This window comes from Meriones unguiculatus, chromosome 16, assembly GCF_030254825.1.
Source record: "Meriones unguiculatus strain TT.TT164.6M chromosome 16, Bangor_MerUng_6.1, whole genome shotgun sequence".
NCBI classification, from domain to species: domain Eukaryota; kingdom Metazoa; phylum Chordata; class Mammalia; order Rodentia; family Muridae; genus Meriones; species Meriones unguiculatus.
The window spans coordinates 14,805,470-14,832,078 of NC_083363.1; the positions used below are offsets into that span (position 1 = coordinate 14,805,470).

General features: G+C 41.9%; 1 protein-coding gene across 2 annotated transcripts in view; it reads left to right on the forward strand.

Moving 5' to 3' along the window:
* Ube2d1 (ubiquitin conjugating enzyme E2 D1) overlaps positions 1 to 16,228 on the forward strand; it is a 29,255-nt gene extending 13,027 nt beyond the window's left edge. For both annotated transcript variants that reach the window (XM_060369371.1, XM_060369372.1), the window contains exons 2-7: positions 8,557 to 8,620; positions 8,708 to 8,739; positions 10,735 to 10,812; positions 11,986 to 12,091; positions 14,638 to 14,731; positions 15,364 to 16,228. In XM_060369371.1, the coding sequence (XP_060225354.1) occupies positions 8,557 to 8,620; positions 8,708 to 8,739; positions 10,735 to 10,812; positions 11,986 to 12,091; positions 14,638 to 14,731; positions 15,364 to 15,409 (420 nt within the window). In that variant the 3' untranslated portion in view covers positions 15,410 to 16,228. The remainder of the gene's footprint in view (positions 1 to 8,556; positions 8,621 to 8,707; positions 8,740 to 10,734; positions 10,813 to 11,985; positions 12,092 to 14,637; positions 14,732 to 15,363) is intronic.
* The last annotated feature ends 10,381 nt before the right edge of the window (positions 16,229 to 26,609 follow it).

A 26,609-nucleotide genomic window follows, 5' to 3' on the forward strand; every position in this document is an offset into this window, starting at 1 on the left:
GTTGGTAGACATTCAGGTTGTCCTTGGTTTGGGGCCATTCAAATGAGATCCCCAAGACCAGCCTCTGTGTGTGAGGTGTGCATTCACCAGTAGGACTGCTGTGTTGTACACTGTTTTTTTTTCTTTATATATTTATTTATTACAATTTATGTCTTAGTTGTTGCTTATCACCCAGCAGTTTTCTGTGCACAGAGATTAAGAGTCCACATTTCCCAGCATTGATACTTTCTTCTTTAATCCTCTTAACCTTCCAGTGAGTGTGCTAGAGTAGATTTAATTTGGTTTGATTTTGCATATCCTTGGTGAAGGTGGGCCCATTTTATGAGTGTGTGCATCCATGTGTTTGTATGCAGACATGCACACATGTAGACCAAAGGTTGACAACTGGTCTCTCTACCTCATTTGTGTATGTATGTATATTTGCTTCTTTATTTCTTTCTTTCCTTTCTGGCCTGGAACTCACAGTGTCGACCAGCTGGAACTCCCAGAGATCCATCTGCCCCTGCCTCCCAGTGTTGAGATTAAAGGCAGGTACCACTGTGCTAGTGCACTGCTTTCTTTTTTGAGACAGGGTCTCTCGGTGAATCTGTAGCTTACTGAGTCAGCTAGGCCAGCTGGCCAGTGAGCCCCATGGATCCCTGATCTATGCTTCCCCAACACTGGAAGTACAAGTGGGTGGTGCTGTGCCCAGCTTTGATGTGAGTGCCAAGTATACAGCACTTCATGAAACTGGGAGATCCCCATATCCCCTCTGTGTTAGTGTTGTATTTAAAGGCACTTTGTGTCAGTTTGGTGTGCTGCCTAGCTCTGTTGTAAACCCCTTTTGTGTCCCAGAAAAATACCCTGAACTTTGAGGATCACACCCCTAAGGTCACCCCCAGGACTCTTCTGTAGGTTTCCTGGGTGCCCTGGCTGCAGCTGCCGTTCACACTTCTAAGAATCTTCAGGACCCCTCCCTAGTCCTTCCAAACTGCATCTTCTGAAGACACTTTTCTACGCTTGTGTAAGTGCTCTTTGAATTCCTTGCCTCAGTTTAATCACGATCAAACACACCTCCCTGGTGAGGTAAGAGGGCTTTACTGCTAACTCATCTTTAAAACTGAGGCAAAAATGACAGAATCTGAATTATGTGCGTTAGGAGAGGGTGTGCGTGGAAAGAACCCCTGAACATTTATAGCTAGCCCACGCGGTTAAACCGAGCAGGGATGACTTTTAAAGTCTTTATCCACACCACAGCCCGCAGCCCTTCTGGGCACTGCTGACCCCGAGCTGTACCAGCGGTCAGGGTCCGATATACTTTGAGATGAAGTTAGCTCAACACAGACCCTCTGACTCTACTGGGAAGAGCCACCCCAAGCTGTGACCTGGACATAGGTCAGCAGCATCCCAAATAAACAGGAAGGAATGGGTGTTCGAGGTTTTCCAAACTAGAAACAAAACTCAGAACATCCTCATGGGACTTCTCTCCAGGCTTGGAGACTTCCCTGGATGACATTATTATCTTTGCGAGATAATACCTCAGTAGTTGACAGTCTGTTGGTATCCATTTTCATATGCCATGATGTTCAATGACACATTAGTACAGAGGGCACTCCAGGTTAAGTGACCTGTACAATAATCAGGTGACTGCTATGCGTTTTACTTCATGCAACCTACACAGCTGTCAAGGGAGTAAGTGGTTTTTGTCTGTCAAATCTGTTCATTCCCCCATTTCGTCTAGAATTTGACTGGAACGTGACTCAAATAATACCAAACATCTATATGTGGAAAGCACCCCACCAGCTGTTGTAGAGGAATGCAGGAACAAGAGGCATGAAGGTCTTGATTTCAAAACAAAACCAAAAATATTCCAAATTGGACAAGGTGCACATACTTGTGATCCCAGCAGCGGGAACGTGGAGGCAGGAGGATGGCAAATTTGAGGTTAAACTGTTTATGTAGTGAGACCTTTTCTTGAAATATAAGTGAAAATAAAAAGCCAAAAGCACTCTAGCAAAAGAGGAAAGGAGGGGCTTAGCATTTATTTAGCATCTACTACAGGAGTCCAATCCTAAACGATGTGCTTTTCTTGAACTCAGTAGAGCTCAAGGTCACTGGTGATGTCCCCACATTACACACTAGAGACTCAGAGGGATTAATTACATAGGGCTACACAGCTACTGGCAAAGGTCAGCAGCAAAGCTCAACATAACCAAGTTTGACTCCAAAGCTTTTACTTCTGAAAAAATGGTCTTGGAGGCTGCAGAGCTGGCTCAGCAGTGAAGAGTGCTTGTTGCTCTTGTAAAGGACCCAGGCTTGGTTTCAGCATCCACGTGGCAGCCGGCAACCCCGTGTGATTCCATTGTGATTTCTAGGGAATCTCATGCTATCTTACACCTGTGTTCATGTGCCTTCCCTCATACAGACAGACAGACAGACAGACACACACACACACACTAAATCTTTACAAATCATGGCCTTTGAGAGTTTAGCTCAGTGGTTGCCCAGGTCACACAAGATTTGGGTTCAACACCCGCAACTTGCATCAATTAAACAGAAATAGTTTCAGCACCATATAGAAAGCTGAAACACAGTCTTCCCCTGATGTCCACAGCTTATGTAACTGTAGTTCAGTTACTATCACAAGGAAAATGGCTTAGTGAGACAGTCGGCTTCCTGGGTTCTCCCACCTTGTCCTTCCCTTGTGCCAGGATTCAGCTATCTGGGATCTCACACTGGGTTTGTTTGCGTGGTCTTTTGCAGACCTGGTCTCATCAGAAGTTTTTACTGAAAAAGAAAAGGCTTGAAATATCTATAGAGATTAGAAGGAAGAGGAGGAAAAGCAGTCCCATTCCATCTCTTTTAAATTATACAAGAAGCTGGCTGAGGCAGGAAGATTCGAGTTCAAGGCCAACTGGGGCTACATGAGTTCCGGGCCAGCAGGGACCATGTAGTGACGCCCTCTCTCAAACAAGAAGTCTCAGAACACTCCAGGGATATGCACTGCTCAGAGTTCTATGCGTGCATTTTCAATCATTTGCTTTATGTGCGTGTGCAGTGTATAAATCCGGAGACTGTAGTAGCAGAGACCGTAATAAAGAGAGTGCTCTCCCTGAGTCCTGTGTTACCTTTGCTCAGCGTCCTTCATTGTCAGCTTGTGGGATGGGATCTGTTCTTTTTAATGGCTGTCAGGATTCCATAGTGTATGGTGTGCATTCCATCTCCTTATTGGTAGAGCAATGGCTTGCAGTCAGTGTTTTGTACTTAGACAAGATGCCATGCCAAACATACTCTGTGTGTGTGTGTGTGTGTGTGTGTGTGTGTGTGTGTATCTGCATGGTCTGCATGGTGATTTCCGTGAGGTAAGTTACTGGGCCAAGGACCAAATACATTTTCCACTGTCATAGTCATTACCAAATTGCCTGCCCCAAAATTGTCTTTCAACATACAGCCCTCCCACACTGAGCGGCATGGCCACATCCCAGTTGAGCTATGAATGGGAGTATTCTAATCTGTTAACAATGGATTGGTTTGGGTCAAGGTCTGGCGGGTGTTTCATCTATTGCACATTTTGTTGTCCCCACAAGTCACTGCTTTGCTCTTATGCACACGTGTAGATGTTATCACGAGTTGTAAAAAGAACGGTCTTAAGTACTTTGAGCTCTTTCGGCTCAACACGTGGAGAAGTCTACCTAAAGCCTGAGAGGCCCATAAAACAGTAGAAGACTGTGGAGTGTCTGAGCTGCAAGGAAGAACGGTTGGCTCTCGTGAGAATCTTGAGCAAATTGTATAATTTAGTGTCAACTCTTAGAGAACAGATTAGAACATTCGGAGAGACGGCTTAACCCTAGCATGTTATCATTATGATTTTAAAGTTTATTTAACTCAGTGTCATTGTTCTGTGTGTGATGGGAGGTGGTACCGCTGTACACACATGCCAAGACGCATGTCTGGAGGGCAGAGGACAGCCTGCGTGAGCCAGTTCTCTCCTTCCGCTGTGTAGTTTCCAGGGACTGAACTCAGACCATCAGGCTTGGCTTCAAGTGCCTTTACTTTCTGAGCCATCCTGCTGGCCCTGGCGTCACTGAGTTAGTTTTATTTTTTAACACTCCGAACCTAAATCTTTAATCGCACTCTTAGAGTATCCGTGACTGTTCATTTTAGAACAGATGTCAAGTTTGTATGTCAAAATTAGATTTCTATTTACCTACTAAAATAATTATGAAATAAAAAATGCAAATACATACGAATGATACAATGAGCACTGTTCATTCAGCATCATTCATTCATTCATAGCACTGTAAGCTATTCAAGTAGATAAGAAACAAGTGTGATGTGTTTCAGTGAATGGCTTGAAGTTGGCATTTGAATTTTCGTGTTAATATAAAACTATGCTCCAGTTGATAAATGCAAGTGAGATGAATTTGAATTTGATATGTTTCTTTGATGACAAGTTTAGATGAAAACCAGCTGTTAGTACACAACAAATACAACACTGTAATATCATTGCTGCATTTAAGAGAGCTGCAAACATAATGGAGGTTAAGGACTAGAGCAAGGCGCTGCGATTATTAGATTATTATAATGGAACCTTCAGATGGATGCTAAATGATTAGTTTACAGTGATTAAGTAGTTGGGTAATTTAGGTGATTAAACTTGATTTATTTCACTGAACTATTTCTACCATCAACATATGATATGACAGAAGTAACTATGTAATAATATCAGTTAAAGTGGAGAAAGCACCACTCATTGTGAGGGCATTTGGAAAGAGCACATAACTGAGTGACCCTTGATTCCTTGTGTCCCCTAAAACTACCTGCTGAGCTGACTTAAGGGCAAAGGTGGAGTCTGATGTGTTTGGATGCCGTTTGCATAGACTGCATATTTTTGCTTTATTAGTTCATCTCAGAATTCCCAAAGTCTCCTCGTTTCCTTTCTGTTTTTTTTTTGTTTTGTTTTGTTTGTTTGTTTTGCATTTAAGGTATGTGTATTTAAGGCAGTTTGATGTTCTGTCTGCTCTCTGTCTTACAGTGGGTGAGCTTTCCATAGACACTTTAAGAACCTGAGCTTTGCAGCCTTCACTTGTTAAGTTTGTTTCTTTATTCCTCTCATCCATCCATCACCCTCCCTCTTCTAAAGAGGAACTGGAATCAAGACATAAAAAAAAATAATAATGAGAATAAGATACCTCTTTTAAATGTAATACTTTAAAGAGATTTGAAGAATGGCTTGACATTTGAGATTTGAATATGGGTTGAAGGCTATTGCAGCTAAAATATGGTTATATGTCTTGTTAATAAACAAAATTAGTGTACATTTGTGTCTATATCTGATTTAGTCTTGTGCACATTACCACAATGCAAATGTTTACATGCAGATCATTAATAGTTTTTAAACCACAGTTAGAAACTTCATTTTTTTTCTGATTAACTAGTTAAAATGAGTGCAAACAAGTACTATTTATATTAATGTTTAGAGTTAGGCACATTGGCTGATGCCTTTAATCCCAGAGTTTAGAGGCAGAAGTAAACTGATCTCTGTGAGTTCAAAGACAGTTTGGTCTACATAATGAGTTCTAGGTTAGGCAGGGTTACATAGTGATACCTTTTCTTTAAGGGGGGAAAAAGGTTTGGATACATTAATGTTTAGAAGGCTCCACAAGTAATTTTAGAAGCATTTCCCAAATCCCAGATTAGAAAAACATGGTTAGAAGGCAGTTCTTCCGTAACTGTGCTGTGACTCTCCCACTCTTTTACACGGCTTAAAGCATTGTCATTTGCTACCAGAGAACTGGCAAGAACGACGACTTGTCTCACCCTTTATTGGGATGTTTGCCTTGGGCTAGAGAGACCCTGCTGCACACTTGACCTGTATCATGTCCTGTTGTTGTCATGTAAACTGTAGGTGAAAGTAATATCACACTGTATGAAAGAAGAACGAGAACTGGAAAGCACGTCATTTCCCATGGTCACCAGGTGAGCAGTGGTGCCAGGCTTAAATGCCAAAAGCCTTGCTTTAAGACACAAGGGCAAGGCAGAAGACTGGACTCTCCCATTGCTCAACTGTATGTGGCAAACAACACAGGAGCTGACTGTTTAGAAGGAGAAAAAAGGGGAGGGGAGGCGGGATTGGAGAGATGGCTCAGTGGTTACGAGCTCCAGCTGCTCTTCTAGAGGTCCTGAGCTCAATTCCCAGAACCCACATGGTGGCTCACAACATCTATGGCTGTAGTTCCATGGGACCTGATGCCCTCTTCTGCTGTGCATACATGCAGACAAAACGCCCATATGCATAGTCACATCCTTATCCTTATTAGAATACCAAATTGATTCAATCAGGACTGTTCCACCACAGTGCCAGGTTTCAGTATTTCTGAAATCTAGACACCTGGTTGGTAGTATCTTAATGCTAACTGGCATCTTCTCTGATAACTGGTGCACAGAGATCGACGATCAACTGTCAGGGGCATTTTGGAGTCAATGAAGGTGCTGTTTGTTTGCATGTCCTTTCCACAGAGATGATGTTGTTGCCGACAGAGGAATCATAGATCCAACATGGCCATTCTCACCACCTTGTCTTCTAGGGATGCCTACCTCAGTAAAACACTCTTCACTTGCACAGTTGTAGAACCAGGAAGTGAGAAGCTGGGCTGCCTGGGCTTTGCAGATGGCGTAGTGTGCTGCTTTTCCTCTGGAGTTAGTCTTACACTCCTCATCCCTTGACATGGCAGTGTCCTTTAAATCGGAGCCTGCTGGTTCTTTTTTATTCTTTGAGAAGCTCGTGTAGGATGTTTTTGTTTTTTTTTGTTTGTTTGTTTTGTTTTTTTTTTAAATCACATTCTTCCCCATCCCCAAGCTCTGACCAGATATTTCCCTCTCTCAGCCCATTCAACTTCATGTGCCTTCTCTCTCTTAAAAACAGCAAAACTAAGACAAAAACAAATTCGAAAACTTGAAGCCCACCACTTGTTAAAAACCATCTCAATGCTCACTGTATCACCCTCTGTCCTCTGTGGGCTGTGTGTTCTGTTTCCTGTCTGGCTTCCGCCTACCTTCCCAGACTCATCTCCTATCACTTCCCCCTCGGAGCCAACTTCCACGCATCCCTTATGGTTTGCCTCACTGACTTCTCAGTGATAGACAGTCTTTGACCTTCTAGACTGAACTGGGTTCTTCAGGTATAATCTTTCCTTTGTGTAGTGGTAAGAATAGAGCCCAGGGCTTTCATACACTCTGTCCCCCTGTATTGTCTTTGATACCATTTTGTTTTGAAGATTTATCTTTAATTATGCACGTGTGTGTGTGTGTGTGTGTGTGTGTGTGTGTGTGCATGCATGCATGAGTGTATGCACAGGTGAGTGCAGGTGCCTGTGGAGGCCAGAAGGGGGCACTGGGTGCCCAGGAGTTAGAGTTAGCAGGTGTCGGTGAGCCGTTGTGTGAGCGCTGATAAGTGAATTTGGGTCTTTTGTAACAGTAGTAGTACCTGCTCTCAGCTACTAAAACTTCTCTCCAGCATGTGGTATTTAATACTGAATTCATGTCTTTCTTATTTGAGAAAGGTCAGTTCTTTCCCAACCAAGGCTAGGATGGTTGTGTCTTTCCTAAAGCTGTAGAGCCACTTGTATTCGGGATTCTGGCCCAGGGCTGGCCAACCTGAAAGCTGTGTCTGTCATTGGTCTTTTCTTCAATGCCTAAGGCTAGAGAAGAGCCCATGAATCAATCCTGTAGGTTTCAGGACATGGCCTGACTGCTTTCCTATTCCATGTTCATATGTTGTGTATGTACATGGGTGTTTTCGAGTTTGAACACACACATGTGTGTATGTGTGGGCATTTGGAGGCAAGATGTTGGTTGGTGTCAAGTGTATTCCTTGATCACTTTTGATGTTATTCTTGAGGCAGGGTCGCTCAGTGAACCTGGGACTTACCAGTTCAGCCAGGCTGGCCAACAAACCCCAGGGATCCCCTGGCCTCCCTCTCACACCATTGCTGGGGTGACAGGCTTATGTCACTGCATTCAAATTTTTACATGGATGCTGAGAATTGAACTCAGGTCCTCATGCTTGCACAGCGAGCCCTTTATGGATTGAGCCATCTCACTCCCCCAGCCAGCCTCCTCTCTTTGCACAGATCCTTGGCTCCTTCAAGTCATTCCTTAAGTACCCGTCTTCCCAAGCCCTCGCTCCTCATTAAACTGTAACCTCCTGGAAGTCGGACCTTGTTTGTTTGGGGCTGGAAATGAAAGCTGAGAGTTCATGCATGTTCAGTGCCAGCCGGAATCGGCTTCTGTTAGTATCATCTGCCTAGCAGTGACATGTGATCTTGCATAAGGACATAGTAGGAATTTTAAAGGAAAACATTTTTATCCTGCTTCATCTTTTTAGAGGCTGGAGCTCTCTCATAAAGGAGTTTACTATAACTTCATCCTTCTACTTGCAGTGGGAGAGCCCTTTGAGAGTAGAATTAACCTAATTTAATTTAAAGAGAAGTTACTGGTCAGTGTCTTTCCAGGTTCTTAGTGCCTACTTCCTTGTAACAGGAAGGATTAACTGCAAGTGTTTCTGCTTCCCTTCAGGAATTAAGTGATTTACAGCGTGATCCACCTGCTCACTGCTCGGCGGGACCCGTGGGAGATGACTGTAAGTTTATTCTGTTGCTAGGTTTTTCTGCCATTGAAAGGATGGCTTTGAGCAACTCTCAGTGACTCTCATTCCTCTGTGTTTCAGTGTTCCACTGGCAAGCAACCATCATGGGGCCCGTAAGTACAACTCACACGTGTGGACTAACCCCCATGGCTGCTCTTCACTCTTGCCTTTTGACCTCTATGACTCAAGTTGAATATTCTCACCCTCTGAATCACCCAGGAGGCAAAACATGATTGAGGGTTTGCGGTGATGTTCTAAAGCATGGCACATACAAGCTGGGGCCCAGCGCTGTTTTCCTGTGCTAATACCTCCTCATTACAGAACAAGGGCATGCTCTCTGTGCAAGCAGTCTGTGTGTTGAGCTTATTTTATTATTATTATTATTATTATTATTATTATTATTTTTAATGCAGTGTCAGTTGTTTTTAAAGGAAGTGGAGTGTTCCTCATGCATCCACAGTTTTAGGAGGTTTGAGTTAAGTCTGCTGTATCTGGCAACTGTCAGTTTGTGGTAGGCCTCACCATGGCTCTTGACAGCAGAAGAAGTGGAGGAGTCCAGCTGTGGGTGGTCCTTTTCACCTTTGCCTTAAACGGCAGACGATTGCTTATCACTGGCCCCTCTTTGTTATCTCTGTCTCTTTCCTCACCTGAGAAGCAGCGATGACTTGATACAGGCTTTTCTTTTTATGAACAGAATGCTAATAGTGAGAGAGCAAGGCACTCTGCTCCAGTCCGCTTTCTGGGTGAGAATTCCATAGCAGTATCAGTCCTGAATGGCCATAAATAGTTCTCCCGGGGTGCTTTATCTACCCCGTCATGGAATTTTTAATGATTTGCACTAAAATCCAAACTGGGGGAAAAAAAAAGTATGCCGAATTTCAAAGAAAAGTCCCTGAGGAATTATCCTAAATGACTAAATTGTTCTATTAAGTTGTTATGTCAGAGGGGCAAAATGCACCACATTTACCTAACAGCTTTCAGTAAGAATGTAGTTCTTTCGGCTTGATGTTCATTATCTGCTACGAACCTTCCAAGCCCTGTCGTCTAAAGGCACGCCTCCCCATCAGAGCCGTGGCCTCCACTGTATTCCTCAGGCGAATCACGTGACGTGAAGCAGGCAATTGTGATACCGTTTTGTAAGCCCCTTATTGCAGCAGCATAAACACACGCCACCGCCTTCTACAATGTCACTTGACTGTTCATGCGGGCTCTGCTTATCTTCGTCATTTGTTTACTTACTTTTTTTTTTTACATTTAATAAACTAGAATTAAGCAACATAGTAAGAATAATAATTATACAATAAAATCCCCTAATCTTTATGCAGAACTTTAAGGAGGGAAAGAATGACAGACCTGTTTTTATTACCTATGGTACATTCCAGTAAATATGAAGGAATTCAAATGGAATTTGGGAGATATTTTGCTACTATTTTTGTGGTTTTTGTTTTTCCTTTAATCTTTCTCTCTGGTTTCTATTTAGTATATATAATATATAAATATTATGGCCACTTAGGTGACTTAAACTCCTTTGGTAAAGTTGATTCTTAATTCAACATTTCATAAACATTGAATTCATCCAGGTTGGTTTTAGAATTTTATCTTCTATAGTATAAAGTACTAGCAAATGAACATTAAGGTAAATTTTATGATGGTGCCCACTTAACCTCTCACATATTCCCTTTTGGTTGTACTTAAGTAGACGATAGAACTTAAAAATTTGAAAATAAAAAGACAACTATTAGTTGTAACCTTCTAAGGCTACTGATGGCTGCTCTAGGAAACCCTCCCTCCTCACAGCGGTCCTCGTGTGTACACTGGTACCCATGATCTGTTTGCTTAAATCACACTGCTGTGTGCATCTGCTTCTCTTTAAACTTGGTGAGCACCTTGGAAAACTGCATTCCTGGGAAGGAGCCAGCTCTCCAGGTAAATTCCTCGACCTCATGATGTAAGGATCATGCTTTTTTTTTTTTTAACAAGCAATATTGGATTCAGTTGTGTAGAAGATGAGGTCATCTCTTTCACACTGTTAACCTTTGGGGGACCGTTCAGAGTGGCAGAGTATGTGCTGTGGCTGGACACTGACACTCCCTTTTGTGTAATTTCAGCCCGACAGCGCATATCAAGGTGGAGTCTTCTTCCTCACCGTCCACTTTCCGACAGACTATCCCTTTAAACCACCAAAGGTATTTATCCCTCTGACTGATGTGTCTTGTAGCAGGGCTTCATACTGTCCGTCTAGAGGTGGTCTTGTGATGTCACAGACCATGGGTAGGTTAGTGTATGCAAGCTCCTTTGTGCAACCTTTAAGTCTAAAGTAATCTTTCTTCTTCTTTTTTTTTTTTTTGTCTAATTTATTTTATGTGTGTTGATGCCTAGTTTACATATATGTCAGTGGGAAGGTGTTGGATCCCTTGAAACTGGATTTACAGATGGTTGTGAGCGGTCATGTGGGTGCAGGGAATTGAACCCGAGTCCTCTGGAAGAGCAGCCAATGCTCTTAACCACTGAGCAATCTTTCCAGCCCTGAAGTACTCTTTCCTAGTCAAGTATTTTTCTGTGCCTGCCAAATAAAAGGTTGCACTGGCTGCAAGTTAGGCTCCTGGACTTTTCTTCCTTACGAGAGATAATGTGTAGTAATGTTTTTTATAGCCAAGAGTCAGGCTTTTCTATCCAGTGTTACCTAAGAGGACCCCGTTTCTGTTTGAAATATTCACTAAACGCATCTTGAACGTCCACCCCGTCCCCTCACACTGGGAACCGCAAAGGAAGGACACTGGATGGCAGATGGGGATGAAACTCATTCTCTGAGGTTTAAAGTCCAAAGAAGAAACAAATGATGGGGGTGTGAAAGAGGGAAAGCAAGCATATATGCCTCCAGGGAAATAGTTATAGCGTTTTAAAAATACCTAGTTTAAAATCATATGGATGATGTCATGCCACAGTGACTGGGATTTTTTTGTTGGTTTTGGGTGACAAGCCGAGGCATCTCGCTTCTGTCCTGACAGACTTGGTGTTCTGTTTATAGGTTCAGTGGCCTTCTGGGTATTACTGACAGTCAGGTTAAGGGAGTATTTTGAGGTGTAATGAAAGCCAGAGTAATTGGTCCAGGTGCCACTCAGCCAGTCACACCAGCCACTGCAGACTTCCCTGTTACTCCTCAGGCACTTGCCAACACCTGAAGGAGAGGAGGAGGTTAAACTGAGTCAGTCTCCTTCAAATTCCCAGTAGCTAAGCTGCATGTATACATTTCTGTTCCAAAGCTGTGTAAGGGCTGAACATATATCACCCCTGAGTGGGTTGGTTCTGTTTGCTCATAGTTTTTGATCAACACATTTTCTGTTCCGTTTTATGTTTAGATTGCTTTCACAACAAAAATCTACCACCCAAATATAAACAGTAACGGAAGTATTTGTCTTGACATCCTGCGGTCCCAGTGGTCGCCAGCTTTGACTGTATCAAAAGGTAATTTTGTTTTTTAGATTTAAAGTAGGCATGGGGAGGATTGTACAATGTCTAGGGACTAGAGTTGAAACAAATAGCAAAAATCAGACAAACAAAGATGATACCACCAACTGTGCTTTCTGCTGTTCTGATTTTGCTTTTCTCTAGCGACTCTTCAGTCACTCTGGCTTTGGAGAAATGAATAGATGGGCAAGTCCAAATGAAACCAGGGGTGTAAAATGCTGGAACTAAGGGCTGGAGAGAAGGCTCAGTGAGCGACTAAAAGTGCATACTGCTCTTTCAAAGGACCTGAGTTAGGGTTCCCCGCACTTTGAGTTGGGCAGCTCCCAACCATCTGAACCTCCAGATCTAGGAGACTTGATGCCCTCTTCTGGGGCATCAAGATCAGCTGTACTGACATGCACACACACACACACGTGTGTGTGTGTGTGTGTGTGTGTGTGTGTGTGTATCCCCATGGACACACACATATACACATAATTAAAAATAGAAAATGAATCTTTTGCTTGTTTGTTTTTGTTTTTTGATTTTTCTGAGACATGGATTCTCTATGTAACCTTGCCTGTCCTGGACTTGCTTTATAGACCAGGCTGGCCTTGAACTCATAGAGATCCGCCTGCCTCTGCCTCCCCAGTGCTGGGATTACAGATATGCACCACCATGCCCAGCTAGTAGCTTGTTCTTAAAAAAAAGTAATTTTGTAGGAGAAGCAGGGTTCACAGCCATAATTGTTTCAAGTCTTAAGTAAAGCCAGAGGTTTCAGGCTGATTATTTATAACTGGCTATTTTCCTGACCTGAAATGGTCATGTAACATCCTTTCATAATCAGCAGTGTACTTAAAGTGAACGAAGGAAAGACTGTCTATAGTTAATGTGTAGTTACTGAGATTAATGTATAGTTTTTCTCAGAATGATGTCACAAAATGTCTCTGTCCTTATAACTTAAAGAAATGGCAGCCTGCCGGGTACTCAGTGCCTACTTGCTGATGCTGTGGCTCTTTATAAAAAATTCGTATTGTTAGCTTCTGAAACTTTCCTCTGAGAATATAAACTGCTTCAGTCTTATTATATTCAGAATAGGATGACAGAATTATTAAACTCAGTCACTGCGCTCCTGGTGCCGAGCGCTGGGTTAGCTCTTTGTTTGCTTTAGTGTGGGATGGTGAGATGGGGACAGATGGCTCCTGGCGACAGGAGGGGGCACATAGGGACCTTCACCCTTGTCCATGTCAGGACGTAGATCAGCCCTCACCTATTCGGACACTTTTCACTTCCTACTATTTAAAGGTCCCTGTTTGGTCTGGATGTCCAAGGAGACCTGGAAAAAGATATCCATCCTGTTGATTTAATGCACAAGGCCTGAGTCTCATGGGGCAGGGTGAAAATGAACATTCTGATTTCCCTTCATCATCGCGGCCCCTTGTCCCTGCCGTCTAAGAGTCTACTTTGCTCTATAAATTTACCTGTAGACTGGAAGGAGTAGAAAAAACATGAAGGAACATAGCAGAGGAGGGTGGGAGGGAGAGCAAGATGCTTCAATGGAGCTCCTTGGATACCACACATGTAAAGCAGGTGAGGACTGGGGTTTGTTTCTTCCTATTTCGGATACTCAGGGAGGGTTTTGTTTTTAGGACAAGGTCTCACTAAGTAGTCCAGGCTGGTGTCCAGCTGGCAGTCATCCTGCCTTAGCCACTCATCAGTGCTGGGGTGACAGGCATGTGCTCCTGGTGTAAAGTTGTTTTTGTTTAAGTGTAGCTATTTGCATCAGTAGTTGTGACATGTTTAGCAACAGATACCTTACAGTTTTTATTTATGTTTTAAAAATATACAAGTTAAACAGAGATGGTTTTTTATGTTGTCTTTAAATGAATACAATCAAATATGAGGTGTGCGGAATGGCAGATTTGTTGGAGAAAACTTTACATGTCACACATACACACACACACACACACACGACTTGAAAGATAGCTAACAGCTACTTTGGAGGACACACATTGTTTTAGGCAAATAAAGATGGCTTAGAATTAAAAATGTCAAATTTTAATAATTTTAAAAAATTACAAGGGGCTGGAGAGATGGCTCAGAGGTTAAGAGCACTCACTTATCTTCTAGAGAACCCGGGTTCAAAATACCCATTTCCACATGGCAGTTCACAGCTGTCTCTAACTCCAGTTTCAGGGGATAATCCGACACCCTTATATAGACATACATGTTGGCAAAACACCACTGCACATGAAATGAGAAATAAATTTAAAAAAACGTAATGACACTTACTGAAGTTCATATGAAATGTAGCCCCCAAAAGTTTTGTGTTTTTGCAGTGCTGGATTTTTTTGTTTTGATTATTAGGTTTTTGTTTTTTGTTTTGTTTTGTTTCTTGCTAGGGCCCCAGTCTTGTCAAGCCGCCTGCCACTGACCTGCACTCTTGCCTCTGCGTGTTCCTCTCCTCTTTCATTTTCTTTATATCCAGGGCAGTTATTTTCAGGTGTGTAAATTTTACGAAACAGCCCGGCGTCGCCTAATGGAATGTTCTCTTTCCAATGTAGTGTTGCTGTCCATATGCTCACTGCTCTGTGATCCTAACCCAGATGATCCCTTAGTACCAGATATTGCACAGATCTATAAATCAGACAAAGAAAAGTAAGTGTTCCCTGCTCTGCACTTCCTGTTGGGTGCAAGTCCATGTAGTTGGCTGCCTGTGCATGATATTTGAGCATATGTAACTCTTTTTTTTTTTTTAACACTCTATCTTAAAACAGACAAACCTCTTTCCTGGTTAGTGGTTAGGTTTAGTGTGCATGTTCAATGTCTGTGCTGAGACCTCATCATTTCTAGCTGGTAAATTAGATGTGAAAGGATTTACTCACTGGGCATTGTTTCTGCATCTTCTCCTTGAAAGAGAGGTTTCTCTGCCCACTCCCGCTGACATTATCTTCAAGCCACTTCATCCTCTGGCGCCTGAGTTCACGTAAATCTCAGAGATAACCCTCCCTCAGAGTTGGCTTCTATAGATTTCTTTTTGAATTTGGTTTGTGTGTGTGCGCCCCTTTTTATAGTTTACATATATTTTTATATTGATTGCTGAGGAACCCAGGACTCCAGAAGTCATTTATGTTTGCTTTTATGTTTGCATGCATTTGTGTTCCCCCGACCCCAGATGACAGGTGTATGTATGATGGTTAGCATGAGGAGGCAGAAGACAGAGGACAGACAGAGGCTGCTGTAGGCTAAATGTGTGTATCTTTACTCTCTCTTTCTTTTTATGCCTACAGATACAACAGGCACGCGAGAGAATGGACTCAGAAATATGCAATGTAAAGTTGAAAACACTTTTACTTATACCAGAGTACTGTAAAATCTGTCTTTTTCAACATTAGCAGTAAATCGAGCGCCGCCGTTTGCCGTCTCCTTTGTCCCATGAACCCTTTGGTTTTTACCCATTTTAAATGTGTTTTTGAAGCAAGACAAAACAAACTTCCAAAAATACCCTTGACACTATGCTGAGAGTGTTTAGCATCTTGTGCTCGCTGAGGAGGACATTTATTTTGGTTTCTGAGACACTTGGACACCTGCATCTCTAGCAAGAACCACGCTGTGACTGAAAAGCAACCAGATTTTTTTTTTCTGAAATGAGATGTTTTTACATGAAACACTGTATGTATTGTCCAAGATGTCGTCACATTTATAAATCTGAATCTCAGATTTCATTCTTTGTTAGCTCACTTTATAATTTGTATTTTTTTACTGTATAGACTAAATATATTCTGTGTCAACTCATGACTTTCTTTTCCCTGTGAACAGTATTGAAGCCCCAGCAGCTGATGATGAATTAACTGTGGCCCCTTGTCCTAGGATATTCTGTGGGTGGAATGCATATCTCTTAAACCGGAACTGATCTTCACACTGTATTTCTCAGTATACTGACTAGAATGGAGAAACACTTGTTTTGGTTTTGTTGTACTTGACTTAACTTTATTGCAATGTGAATTAATTGCACTGCTAAGTAGGAAAGCGTGTGACTCTTTTTGTTGCTCTTCCCATTGGAATTGTTTTTTTCTGTATAGGTAATATTATATTGACACCTTTTACAGATCTTACTGTAGCTTTTTCCATATAAATAAAATGCTTTTTCTACTATTTGTCTTGATTACTTAATGCAAAAACCAAAACTGCTTGGTATGTTCTTAAGGATCAAAAACTATAGAATTTTGCATGAAAACTACTTCCAAGGTGGAAGATGTGCTCATATATATATATATGCATTTAAAAGATACTTGTTTTCACTTGCTTACTTGAGGGTGAAGATCAGAGGACAACTCGTGGGAGTCAGTTGTTTCCCTCCACCAGGTGGTTCCTTAAGATCAGACTCAGGTCACTTTGGTCTTGGCAGCAAGCACCTTAAACCCCTGACCATCTCACCTCCTGCCTTGGCATTTTTGATAACCACTAATCACATAGCAGCTTTATGGCAGCAGGTTAGCACCTCTTCGTCAGATTGTCTGCTGTGAGGTGGTTTATTCCGGTCCTTTGTTGTCAGTGTGAATTTAGAAGCTGGGGTTCATCCGTGTCCAAGGTGGATTGCTTGTAAATGTGCCGAAAGGACTGTGGGATTTGTGTTCCCTGCCCGAAAGAACAGTCCTGAAAGCTCTGAAGAACACCCAGGCTGACTGTGAGAGACTTCTCTGTATCACTGCCATGACATCACTCAATGTTTTAAAGTCCACAGCTGCTGAAATAGAATTTTAATGCCATCACAACTTAAAAAGCTTCTGTCTTTACTATATGTTAACGATCATTTAAAAAAAAGTGATAATTCCATTTTTATGAATTGCCAGCTAGAAACTAATTTAAACAAGTGAGTTAACATTTCTAGATTTTAAAGAAATGAAGTTCTAATGCTTGAGGTTGATGAGCAGACATCTCACTAGTGGTTCATGGGCACATGGAACTTGAGTGTGTCCTCATTGATGGTGGCAATCGTCACAGCGCTGTGGCTGTGTGATTGAGAATGATTAAGAATCTGATGGGTGGAGCTGGAGAGAGGGCTCAGAGGTTAAGAGCACTATCTACTCTTCCAAAGGTCCTGAGTTCAACTCCCAGCAACCACATGGTGGCTCACAACCATCTATAATGAGATCTGGTGCCTTCTTCTGGTGTGCATGAAAACAGAGGACTCATCTACATAAAATAAATAAATCTTTAAAAAAAAGAAAAGAACCTGATGGGCTCCTTAGTAGGCCAAAGATTTAATTCCACTCACTATTTTATCATAATTTGTGTGGTGCTTGGGGTAGGAATCATGGCTTTGTGGATGCAGGACAAGCATCCTACCAACTAAGCCACACCTTGGCCTTTACATTCGTTTTGTCACAGTACAGGATGGAGCCCAGGACCTCAACATTGTGGCTGAGTGCTTTCATGGGGCTACACTCCTATTCCTAGTTTTTGTTTGTTTATGGTTTTTTGGAGGAAGGGTTTTTTGTTTTGTTTTGTTTTTCAAGACAGGCTTTCTTTGTGTAACAGCCTAGGCGGTCCTGGAACTTGTTCTATAGCACAGGCTAGCCTCTTAAGAAATATATCTTTATAAATATTGTAAACCAATGAAATGAATTGTGAAATGGATGTCTGAAAAAAATACAGGCTTTGAGATGTTAATAGAGATAATAATGTCTTAAAGTAGCCATCTCAGGAACAAAACACGTTCCTATGTAAGCTAAGCTACACATTTCCTGAGGTTGGGTGCTCTCATATTTAGATAATATTTAGTGTATTTTGAAAGTAAGAGATTTTGTTTCTTGAGTATCTTTCCCTTAAAAAAATAACTGATTTGTACTGAGTATGGTACATACCTTTAATCTCAGCATTCAGGAGGCAGAGGCAGGAGGATCGCTATGAGTTCAAGGCTAGCCCAGTTTACCTAGCAAGTTCTGGGCCAACCAGGGCTATAGTGTAAGATCATGTCTCAAAAATACAAATAAAAAGTTTTTTTTTCATTTGTATGGTATTTATTTTTGGAAATGTTCTTGTGTTTACTTTTTAAAGTATTTTTAAAATTATGTTGTGTGTGTGTGTTTGTGTGTGTGTGTATGAATGAATGCTGCTACCCAAGGAAACCAGAAGATAGCATCAGATCTTGAACTACAATTAGAGCCAGCTGTGAGCTAGGACCTTCACTCCAGTCCTCTGCTAGAGCAGACAGTGTCTTATTCACTGAGCATCTTCCCAGCCCTTCTCTGGTTTTGTTTTTTTCTTATTTCTTATTAAGGTCTGAAACTTGCTTTAACTCTTGTTTGTCTTTGCTTACACCTGGACTCTTCAGGGGTGAGCACAAAAAACTAAAATAGTCTTACTTTCCAGGGAAGCATAGAGCAGATCACCACATGTGTGGGTCTATCATTCTTGCTTAGCACTAACACAGAACATGAGTTAGATTTTAAAACTGCCTTTTCAGGGGCCAGGGCAGTAGCGCAGTGAATAAAGATGGTTGCCACCAAGCCCGATTATTTGAGTTACATCCCTAAACCCCATGTGGTAGAAAGAAAGAGCCAATACCCACAAGTAGTTCTATAGACTCCCCTGGGCATACCCCCAAACCCAGGAATAAATGTAAAAAATTACAAAACAATATTGCACTTGGCTTTTCATAAATTAAACATGGACTTCAGACTGCCAAAGATAGGGTCTTAGGGGGCTCAGGTCTCCCTATCTGACATCCTGATGCTTTCAGGCAGTTGAGAACCTGTAAAATGGACTGTAGGTATTTGTAAATGCCACGTACAAGAAGCTGTGTCACTGCTCTATCCCCAGCTGTCCTGTGGAATCCTTGTATAATTAGCTGATTCGTAGCATGTCCTCTTGAGAGTCCTGCTACTAGGTTGATAGCAAGAACGAAACATCTGTTTATCAACCTCAAAGACCCAAAGTGACCTGAACACACAGACAGACTGTGGAGGTAGAGGATGACCTTGAACTTCTGATCCTCCTGCTTCTACCTACCATCTAAGTACTGGGATCACAGGTTTGTGTGGTGCTTGGGGTAGGAATCATGGCTTTGTGGATGCAGGACAAGCATCCTACCGACTGAGCCACACCTCGGCCTTTACATTCGTTTTGTCACAGTACAGGATGGAGCCCAGGACCTCAACATTGTGGCTGAGTGCTTTCATGGGCTATACTCCTATTCCTAGTTTTTGTTTGTTTATGGTTTTTTGGAGGGAGGGTTTTTTGTTTTTGTTTTGTTTTGTTTCATTTTTCAAGACAGGGTTTCTTTGTGTAACAGCCTAGGCGGTCCTGGAACTTGGACCAGGCTGGCCTTGAACTCATAGAGATCTACCTGCCTCTGTCTCCTAAGTGCTGGAATTAAAGGCATTCGTTACCACCTCCTGGCTTTTTTTTTAAGCTGGACTGATTAGAAAACTAATCTCCTTCCCAGATTGAAGGGAGCTTGCTGTGAAGTGCTCAGGATGTCTGTTTACTTATAGTCAGTTGGGACTGGGCTCAGTTTCTGGTCCAGTTGATGATGTTTGAAAATTTGATCTCATGGAGAGTCACAGTTCTGTCCCATTCATTTTAGGACCAACCCTGGGCATTGAGCCTAGGACCTCTTGCATACTTGGCGCATAATCTGTGGCAGAGCAACACTGGCCCTTCAGAATCACTTTCTGGTTCTTCAACTGCATTTTATAAGTGAGGCAGCTGGTAGAGATTCATCTGACTTCACTTACTAGAACACTGTGTGTGGATAACTACTCACTTTGCTGAGTAATGTGAGAGCTTGCCTTTTCCTTTAAAAAAAAATTACATTTCTTTATGTGCCTGTACACGTGTCCATCCACACGGCTGTGCATACGGATCAAAGAACAACTTGAAGTCAGCTCCCTTCTCCACAATGTGGGCCCTGGGGATTGAACTCAAGTTGCTTGGCTCGCTCGAAAGCCCCTTCTTAGCTCAGTTATCTCAGCATCCCTGTGAGCTCTTGCTAAGCCTGTGCTTGGTAATCATTCACCTTGAATTTCAGTAGTAATGGTAACTGAGAATTTGGATAGAGCTGATGTTTGGGTGGTAGAAATAATTCCTACTGGGATAATATCTTCTTCCAAAGGTTTGTTTTCATTATCTCTTAATTATGTGTCTATGTGGCTGTGTGCACCTGAGTGCAGGTGCCCAGAGGGCCCAGAAGACAGGGTCAGATCTCCTGGAGCTGGAGTTAACAGGTAACTGTGAGCTGCCCACTGTGGGTGCTGGGATCCGAACTCCAGAAGGGCATCAAGCATTCTTAACTGATGAGCTGTCTCTCCAGCCCCATCCAGTAATACTTTGATGGCATTTTAATATCTCTATTTTGTTACATTTAAATTTATTCCCCTGATGTGCTTTTAGACTGAGTTGAATTGACCTAACAGGAAGAAAAAAAATCATCTGAAATGATTAGTATTGGATGTTTAGTAGAATGAAATTTATTTTTAAACTTAACTCAGTTTTAAACTTTTGGGTCTTGCTGTTGTGGAGTGCTCATAAAAGCCTTTCTCCCTTTAAAGCTGTTTTGATTACAGTGGGCCCTGAGTTCTGAAATTTTAACCCTTAACCACACAGTTTGCTTCTTAGGAAAAGCTGTTAGTGTCTCAAGCTAGGGGTGTCACTGCGTGGTAGTGTGTTTAGCTTGTGCAAGATCCTAGCTTTAGGGGGCTGGAGAAATGGCTCACAGTTAAGAGCACTGGCTGCTCTTTCAGAAGACCAGGATTCAATTTCCAGGACGTACAATGGCAGCTCACAACTGTCTAACTCCTGCTCCAGGGGATCCAACTCCCTCACACATGCTGGCAAAGCACCAATGTACATAAAATAAACATAAATTTATTAAAAATAAATCCTAGCTTTAATTCCCAGTCCTCCCCTGCCCCTAAAGCTAAGTGCTCTTAATCCCTTAGGCCACTGAGTTATACATGAAATATTTTAATATAAGCTGATGTGCCTGTGAGATAGTTGTGACACCAAGAAAAGTGTCGATAGGGTTTGGCACCTGACATTCATAGGGACCATGCTTGGAGCCACGGCTGGGCAGCTGCAGGAAAAAGCAGATCAGGAAGCATGTGGCTGTGCATGCTGTCTGCTCTCCCTGAAAGGGCCACATAGGAGGCTTCCCACAGTGCCTGGGTACAGAGCCTTTGCCTGGAAAGCTGGCTTGAAATTCAAGCCCATGGTTCCTGTTATTATTATTATTAAATACAGATTTTTTTTAAAAAAAAGATATATTTTAATTATGGTTTCCCCAACTCCTTCCAGATCCTCTCTACCTACCCACATACCCAAATTCATACCCTTTCTATCATTGTCATTAGGAAACACACAAGCATCTAGCAAATAATCATACAATAAAATCAGATAAAATTAAAACAAACATCAGAATACGATAAAAGAAAAAGAGGAAAAAGAACCAAACAAAAAACTCAAATATTTTTGCAGAGACACCACATTCCCATATACAGAAATATCATAAAAACCCAAAGCCAGAAACTATAATATATAAGCAAAGGTATATAAACTACCTGATAAGGTAGTTTTAAAACAAACAAACAAAAAGCCCTGAGAAAGCCTGATGAGACAAAGAACCTCCAAAGGCCATTGAGTTCTTCTGTATTGCCTGTCTATTGTTGGTCATGGGGCCTGTAGTTGGACTACTCAGTGAGATTCTGTTGCAGAAAACTAAATTTTCATTGAAGAGCAGTTGTCAGTTGGAGATAGCTTCTGTGTTAGGGATGCCAGCCATCCGAGCAATATTGGGAAAGGGTTCTGTCAGGTGGAATGGCCTTAAGTCCAGTCAGATACTGGCTGGTTGGCCCCACAGGCTTTGTGCCACTATTGCGTTAGTACATTCTGCAGGCGGGTCACCGTGACATGTCAGAGTTTGTAGCTTGGTGGGTGTTTTCCTGCCTCCTTTAGTAGTTTCTAGTGCCATGAACACTAGTCACTAGCGGTGAAGGCCATGGGTAGGCACATTCAACTGGCCAGTGGGCTCTGGGTTCGACGTGTGCCTTTGGTGTGTGAGGTGGTACAGTCTCAGCTCTGACTCCCAGGCCCCTTTCTCTTCTGCTTCCCCTCTTCTGTCTTTCACAATGTGCCTATCAGAGGTTGCCTAAAAAACCAGCTTCTCTGTGGCAGTAATTTGTGGCGATTGTTCCGCCATCTCTGCTGACAGTTCTGCTGACAGTTCATCTCTTGCACTCTGCTCAGTTCTTCCCAAGCTGACTGCCTCAGACCTCTTCGTGGCTGCTTCGGTCGCTCCGTGGCCTGTCTGCTTGTTCTCTCTAGCACGCCGTGCCCTAACACACACACTGTGCCCCCGCACACACTAGGGACTTGAGGTTTCCTTTCCTAGGGAGCACCCCACACTTTCTGCACTTGATAGCAGCCGTTCTGATGTCACCTATTTTGCTAAGCCATCCCCTGCTCTCCCAGGCAAACAGAAACAGATGGGTCAGGCCTTAGTCATCTTGGTATTTTTAGAACTTATCACAGTGTCCAACATAGACCAGCCTGTCTTAGAAACTGAAAACGTTTTTAATTATTACAAAAATTACCTGTATTAATGCTGCATTAAAAAAAAATAACACAAATATATGTAGTGAAAATAAAGATTGCTTGCTCCTGCAATAAATACATGGAATAATAATAAATAATATATAATAATAAATACAAAGAGTTAACCACTAACTCAAGTTTTTATAGTTATTTCTTTTAATTTTTAAGATTATAATTACCTTATTTCCCTCTCCCCCTTTTTCCCTCCAAGCTCTCCCATTTACCCCTCCTTGCTCTCTATTTTTCTATAATTGTTGTTACACACATACACACACACACAAACATATGGATCTATAGATACACAATTGTTCTTAAATTTGCAAATACAACCTGCTCAGTTGGTATGTTACTTGTGTCTGTACTCTTTCTAGTGCATGGAAACCCACGAATGTGTTTTGTTCTCTTAATCCAAGCCTTCTTAAGGAAATAATGAAAAATACACAGTCATACAGTGTGCTTATGGGAAATAAAAAGGAAGAACAAAAGGTGAATCTGTTGGGCTGTGAAATTGGCTCACAAGCATAAGGAGCTGAGTTTGGATATCCAGCACACAGGTAAGGAAGCAAGATTATATAATCCCAATGCTGGGGAGGTGGAGACAGGAGGATTCCGAGGGCTTGTTGGCCAGCTAGTCCCACCAAAGAGGCAAAGTGGTGAGTTCCAAGTTTAGCAAGAGACATTGGTTAAAGAAAAGAAAAGATTAGGTGGGGCTGGAGAGGTGTCTCAGAGGCTCAGAATACTGACTGCTCTTCCAAAGGTCCTGAGTTCAATTTCCAGCAACCACAGGGTGGTTCATAACCATCTATAATGAGATCTGGTGCCATCTCCTGGCATGCAAATGTACATGCAGGCAGAACATAATACATAATAAACAAATCTTTAAAAAAAAAATAAGATGCACATTGACATCTGACATCAACCAATCATCTCTACTCACACACACGCATACAGGCATGTGCGCACATATGTTAAGCCTCCAACCTCATGGATTTACTTGTATCATGCATACATTACATATCAGACCAGCAAACTATAGAACTGGAAATTTTTGTTAAAATATGCTAATGAGAATGGTATCGGTGGCACATATGGTTCTCTGAATACAGTAGAAAAAAAAACCAGCACCTTGCACGCTTCATAAAATTTTCAGTGGTGTGTATGTAAAGTGTTTGGCACAAGGATGGGTAATAAATTCTCATCATCATTGTCATTCATGAGGCACACAAGGGGCAGACACAGAGGCTGTTAGCTTATTAATAGCATTATTACATCAATGTAACCATTATGTATTTTTCCCGATCTTTAAGTCAGCGTCCAGGAATTTCCTGTAATGTGAATCGTGATCCTGTGTATTCATATGAATGCTCATCTTTTCTGCTTCTCCTGCCTGCCTCCTGCTGATGCAGACAACTGGCTTCAAGATAGAAAAAGCTGTTATCTGTGCTACTTTTATCGTTGGATGTTGCAGAGACAGCTAGATCCATTAATCTTAGGTTTCCTATTCAGTGTGTTTTGGCAAATGCTCCAACTCCTGCTGTCCACCCATTTTAAGATTCAGAGATGCTGGTTGGTTGTGGCACACCTTTAATTCCAGCATGTGGGAGGCAGAGGCAGGTGAATCTCTGAGTTCAAGGCCAGCCTGATCTACAGAGAAAATTCCAGGTCAGCCATAGCTACACAGAAAAACCCTGTTTTGAAAAACATAACAAAACAAAAAAAGGACTTAGGACACCTCTAGAACTTCAGAGAGATGGTTTGTGTCCCACCTACTTGACTTCTCCCATTCCGGTCTATCTCTAAGACAACCACTACTCTGATTTCATTCACTATGTACTAATTTTACGTAAATGGGAATAAGTATATTTTTCTATGTGTTTGTCATCTTTTGCTCAGGAATGATTGAAAATTCTTGTGTGTAGAGTGTCTCTAATTGTTCCTTTTCATCACCCGCCAGCATTGCATTGAATTGGTACACTTGTTTAGTTTATTTGTTTAGTTATTCTCCTATAAATGAATATTTTGATTGTTTCTGGGTTTTAATCATTAAAAAAAAAAAGTTGGCCAGGGGGTGTTGGCCCATGACTTTAATTTCAGTACTTAGGAGGCAGAGGCAGGAGGATCTTTGTGAGTTCAAGGCAAGCCTTGTCTATAGAGCAAGTTCCAGGACAGCCAGAGTTACATAGTGAGACCCTGTCTCAAACAAACAAAGGTTTGATTTTATTTATGTAAGTATTTTGCATGCATGATTATCAAGTGTATTGCTTGCATGCTTGGTGCTCACCAAAATCAGAAGGGGGCATTGGATCCTCTGGAACAAGTCAGAGATGGTTGTGAGCCTTCATGTGGGTGCTGGGAACTGAACCTGGATCCTGTGAAATAGTAGCCAGTGCTCTTAACCACAGAGCCATCTCTCAGCCCCAACTGTTTCCGTTTATTATTTAAATATTTTTATGAGTAAGTATTCTTTAAATAGTAAAAAAAAAAGATAGAAAAACTGTATTTTTGAATGCACTATAGCATTTGCTAAGAGTTTGCTAAGGGTAGAAGGAGAGATGGCTCAGAGGTTAAGAGTACTGGCTGTTCTTCCAAAGGTCCTGAGTTCAATTCCCAGCAACCACATGGTAGATCATAACCATTTATGGTGAGATCTAGTGCCCTCTTCTATTTATACAATGTTCAGGTAGAACACTGGATGGATGGATGGATAGATAGATAGATAGATAGATAGATAAAGAGTTTGCTAAGAGTGATTTGATGTTCCTTTAGTAATTAAGGCTGCTTGCAGACTTTGTTTTCTTTGGGATGTGTCAGAAACTAAGTAGAATATGTGGGAACTGCTGATGTCAATAGGTCTTCCTTCTGATGTCTACTTCCTTTCTCTTCCTTTTGCCAGTGGTTCTCAACCTGTGGGTTGTGACCTCTTTGGGGAGTCAAATTACCCTTTCATAGGGGTCACATAAGACCATCAGCAAACACAGATATTAACACTACAATTCATGATGGTGGCAAAATTAGTTATGAAGTAGGAAAGAAAATAATTTTAAGGTTGGGGTCACCACAACATGATGAACTCTATTAAAGGGTCACAGCATTATGAAGGTTGAGAACCACTGCTTTTGCACAGTGATTATTCACAGTCAGACTCCAACAATGTGAAAATAGACTGTAAGTGAATGAAATGGTTAGAAAGAAAATATGCATGCTTTCCATACATGTAATTTATTAAACTTGTGATTTAATGAAAAATAAAGCACTTCAGTTGTACAGTGAAATGTTAAACTGTGAAAAAAAAAGTGTGTATATGCCTTTCTGGGCCGGCACACATTAAGGGGGTTATGTGTGTATGTATTTATGTAAATTTCTCTCTCTCCCTCTCTCCCTCTGTGTATGTGTGTGCCAGAAGTCAACCTCAGCTATCATTTCTCAGAAGCCATTCATCCACCCACTCAGAGAGGCAGAGGCAGGCAGATCCCTGTGAATTCCTTGCCAGCCTAGTCTACAAAGTGAGTCCAGGACAGCCAAGGTTATATAGAGAAACCCTGTCTCTAAAAACCAAAACCAAAACACAAACAAACAAACCCCGAAGAACAACAACAAAAAACCCCACAGAAATGTTATGGGACTATGTTTTTGTTTCAATTCCAAGTGTGGGCTATGGGGCTGCTTCAGGTTGTCCACAGCAGCTGAGTATTATTTGCCTCTATGCTCTAGCAGGGGTGTGATTTTTCCAGCTGAAGATAGTTTCTACAAGTTTGTGACATTTGGAATTCTGGGAACTCTTGAGAGGGTATATACACGTTAGGACCCTGAGAGGGGGCTGCAGTAGCTGCTGTTTTTGTTGTGGTTTGTCAAGTGTCCTGCACAATGAGACCAGAAGAAGAAACTGAATATCCTGATGGCAAAGAGCAAACTTCCCCCAAGGAACTTAGTGCCCCTAATT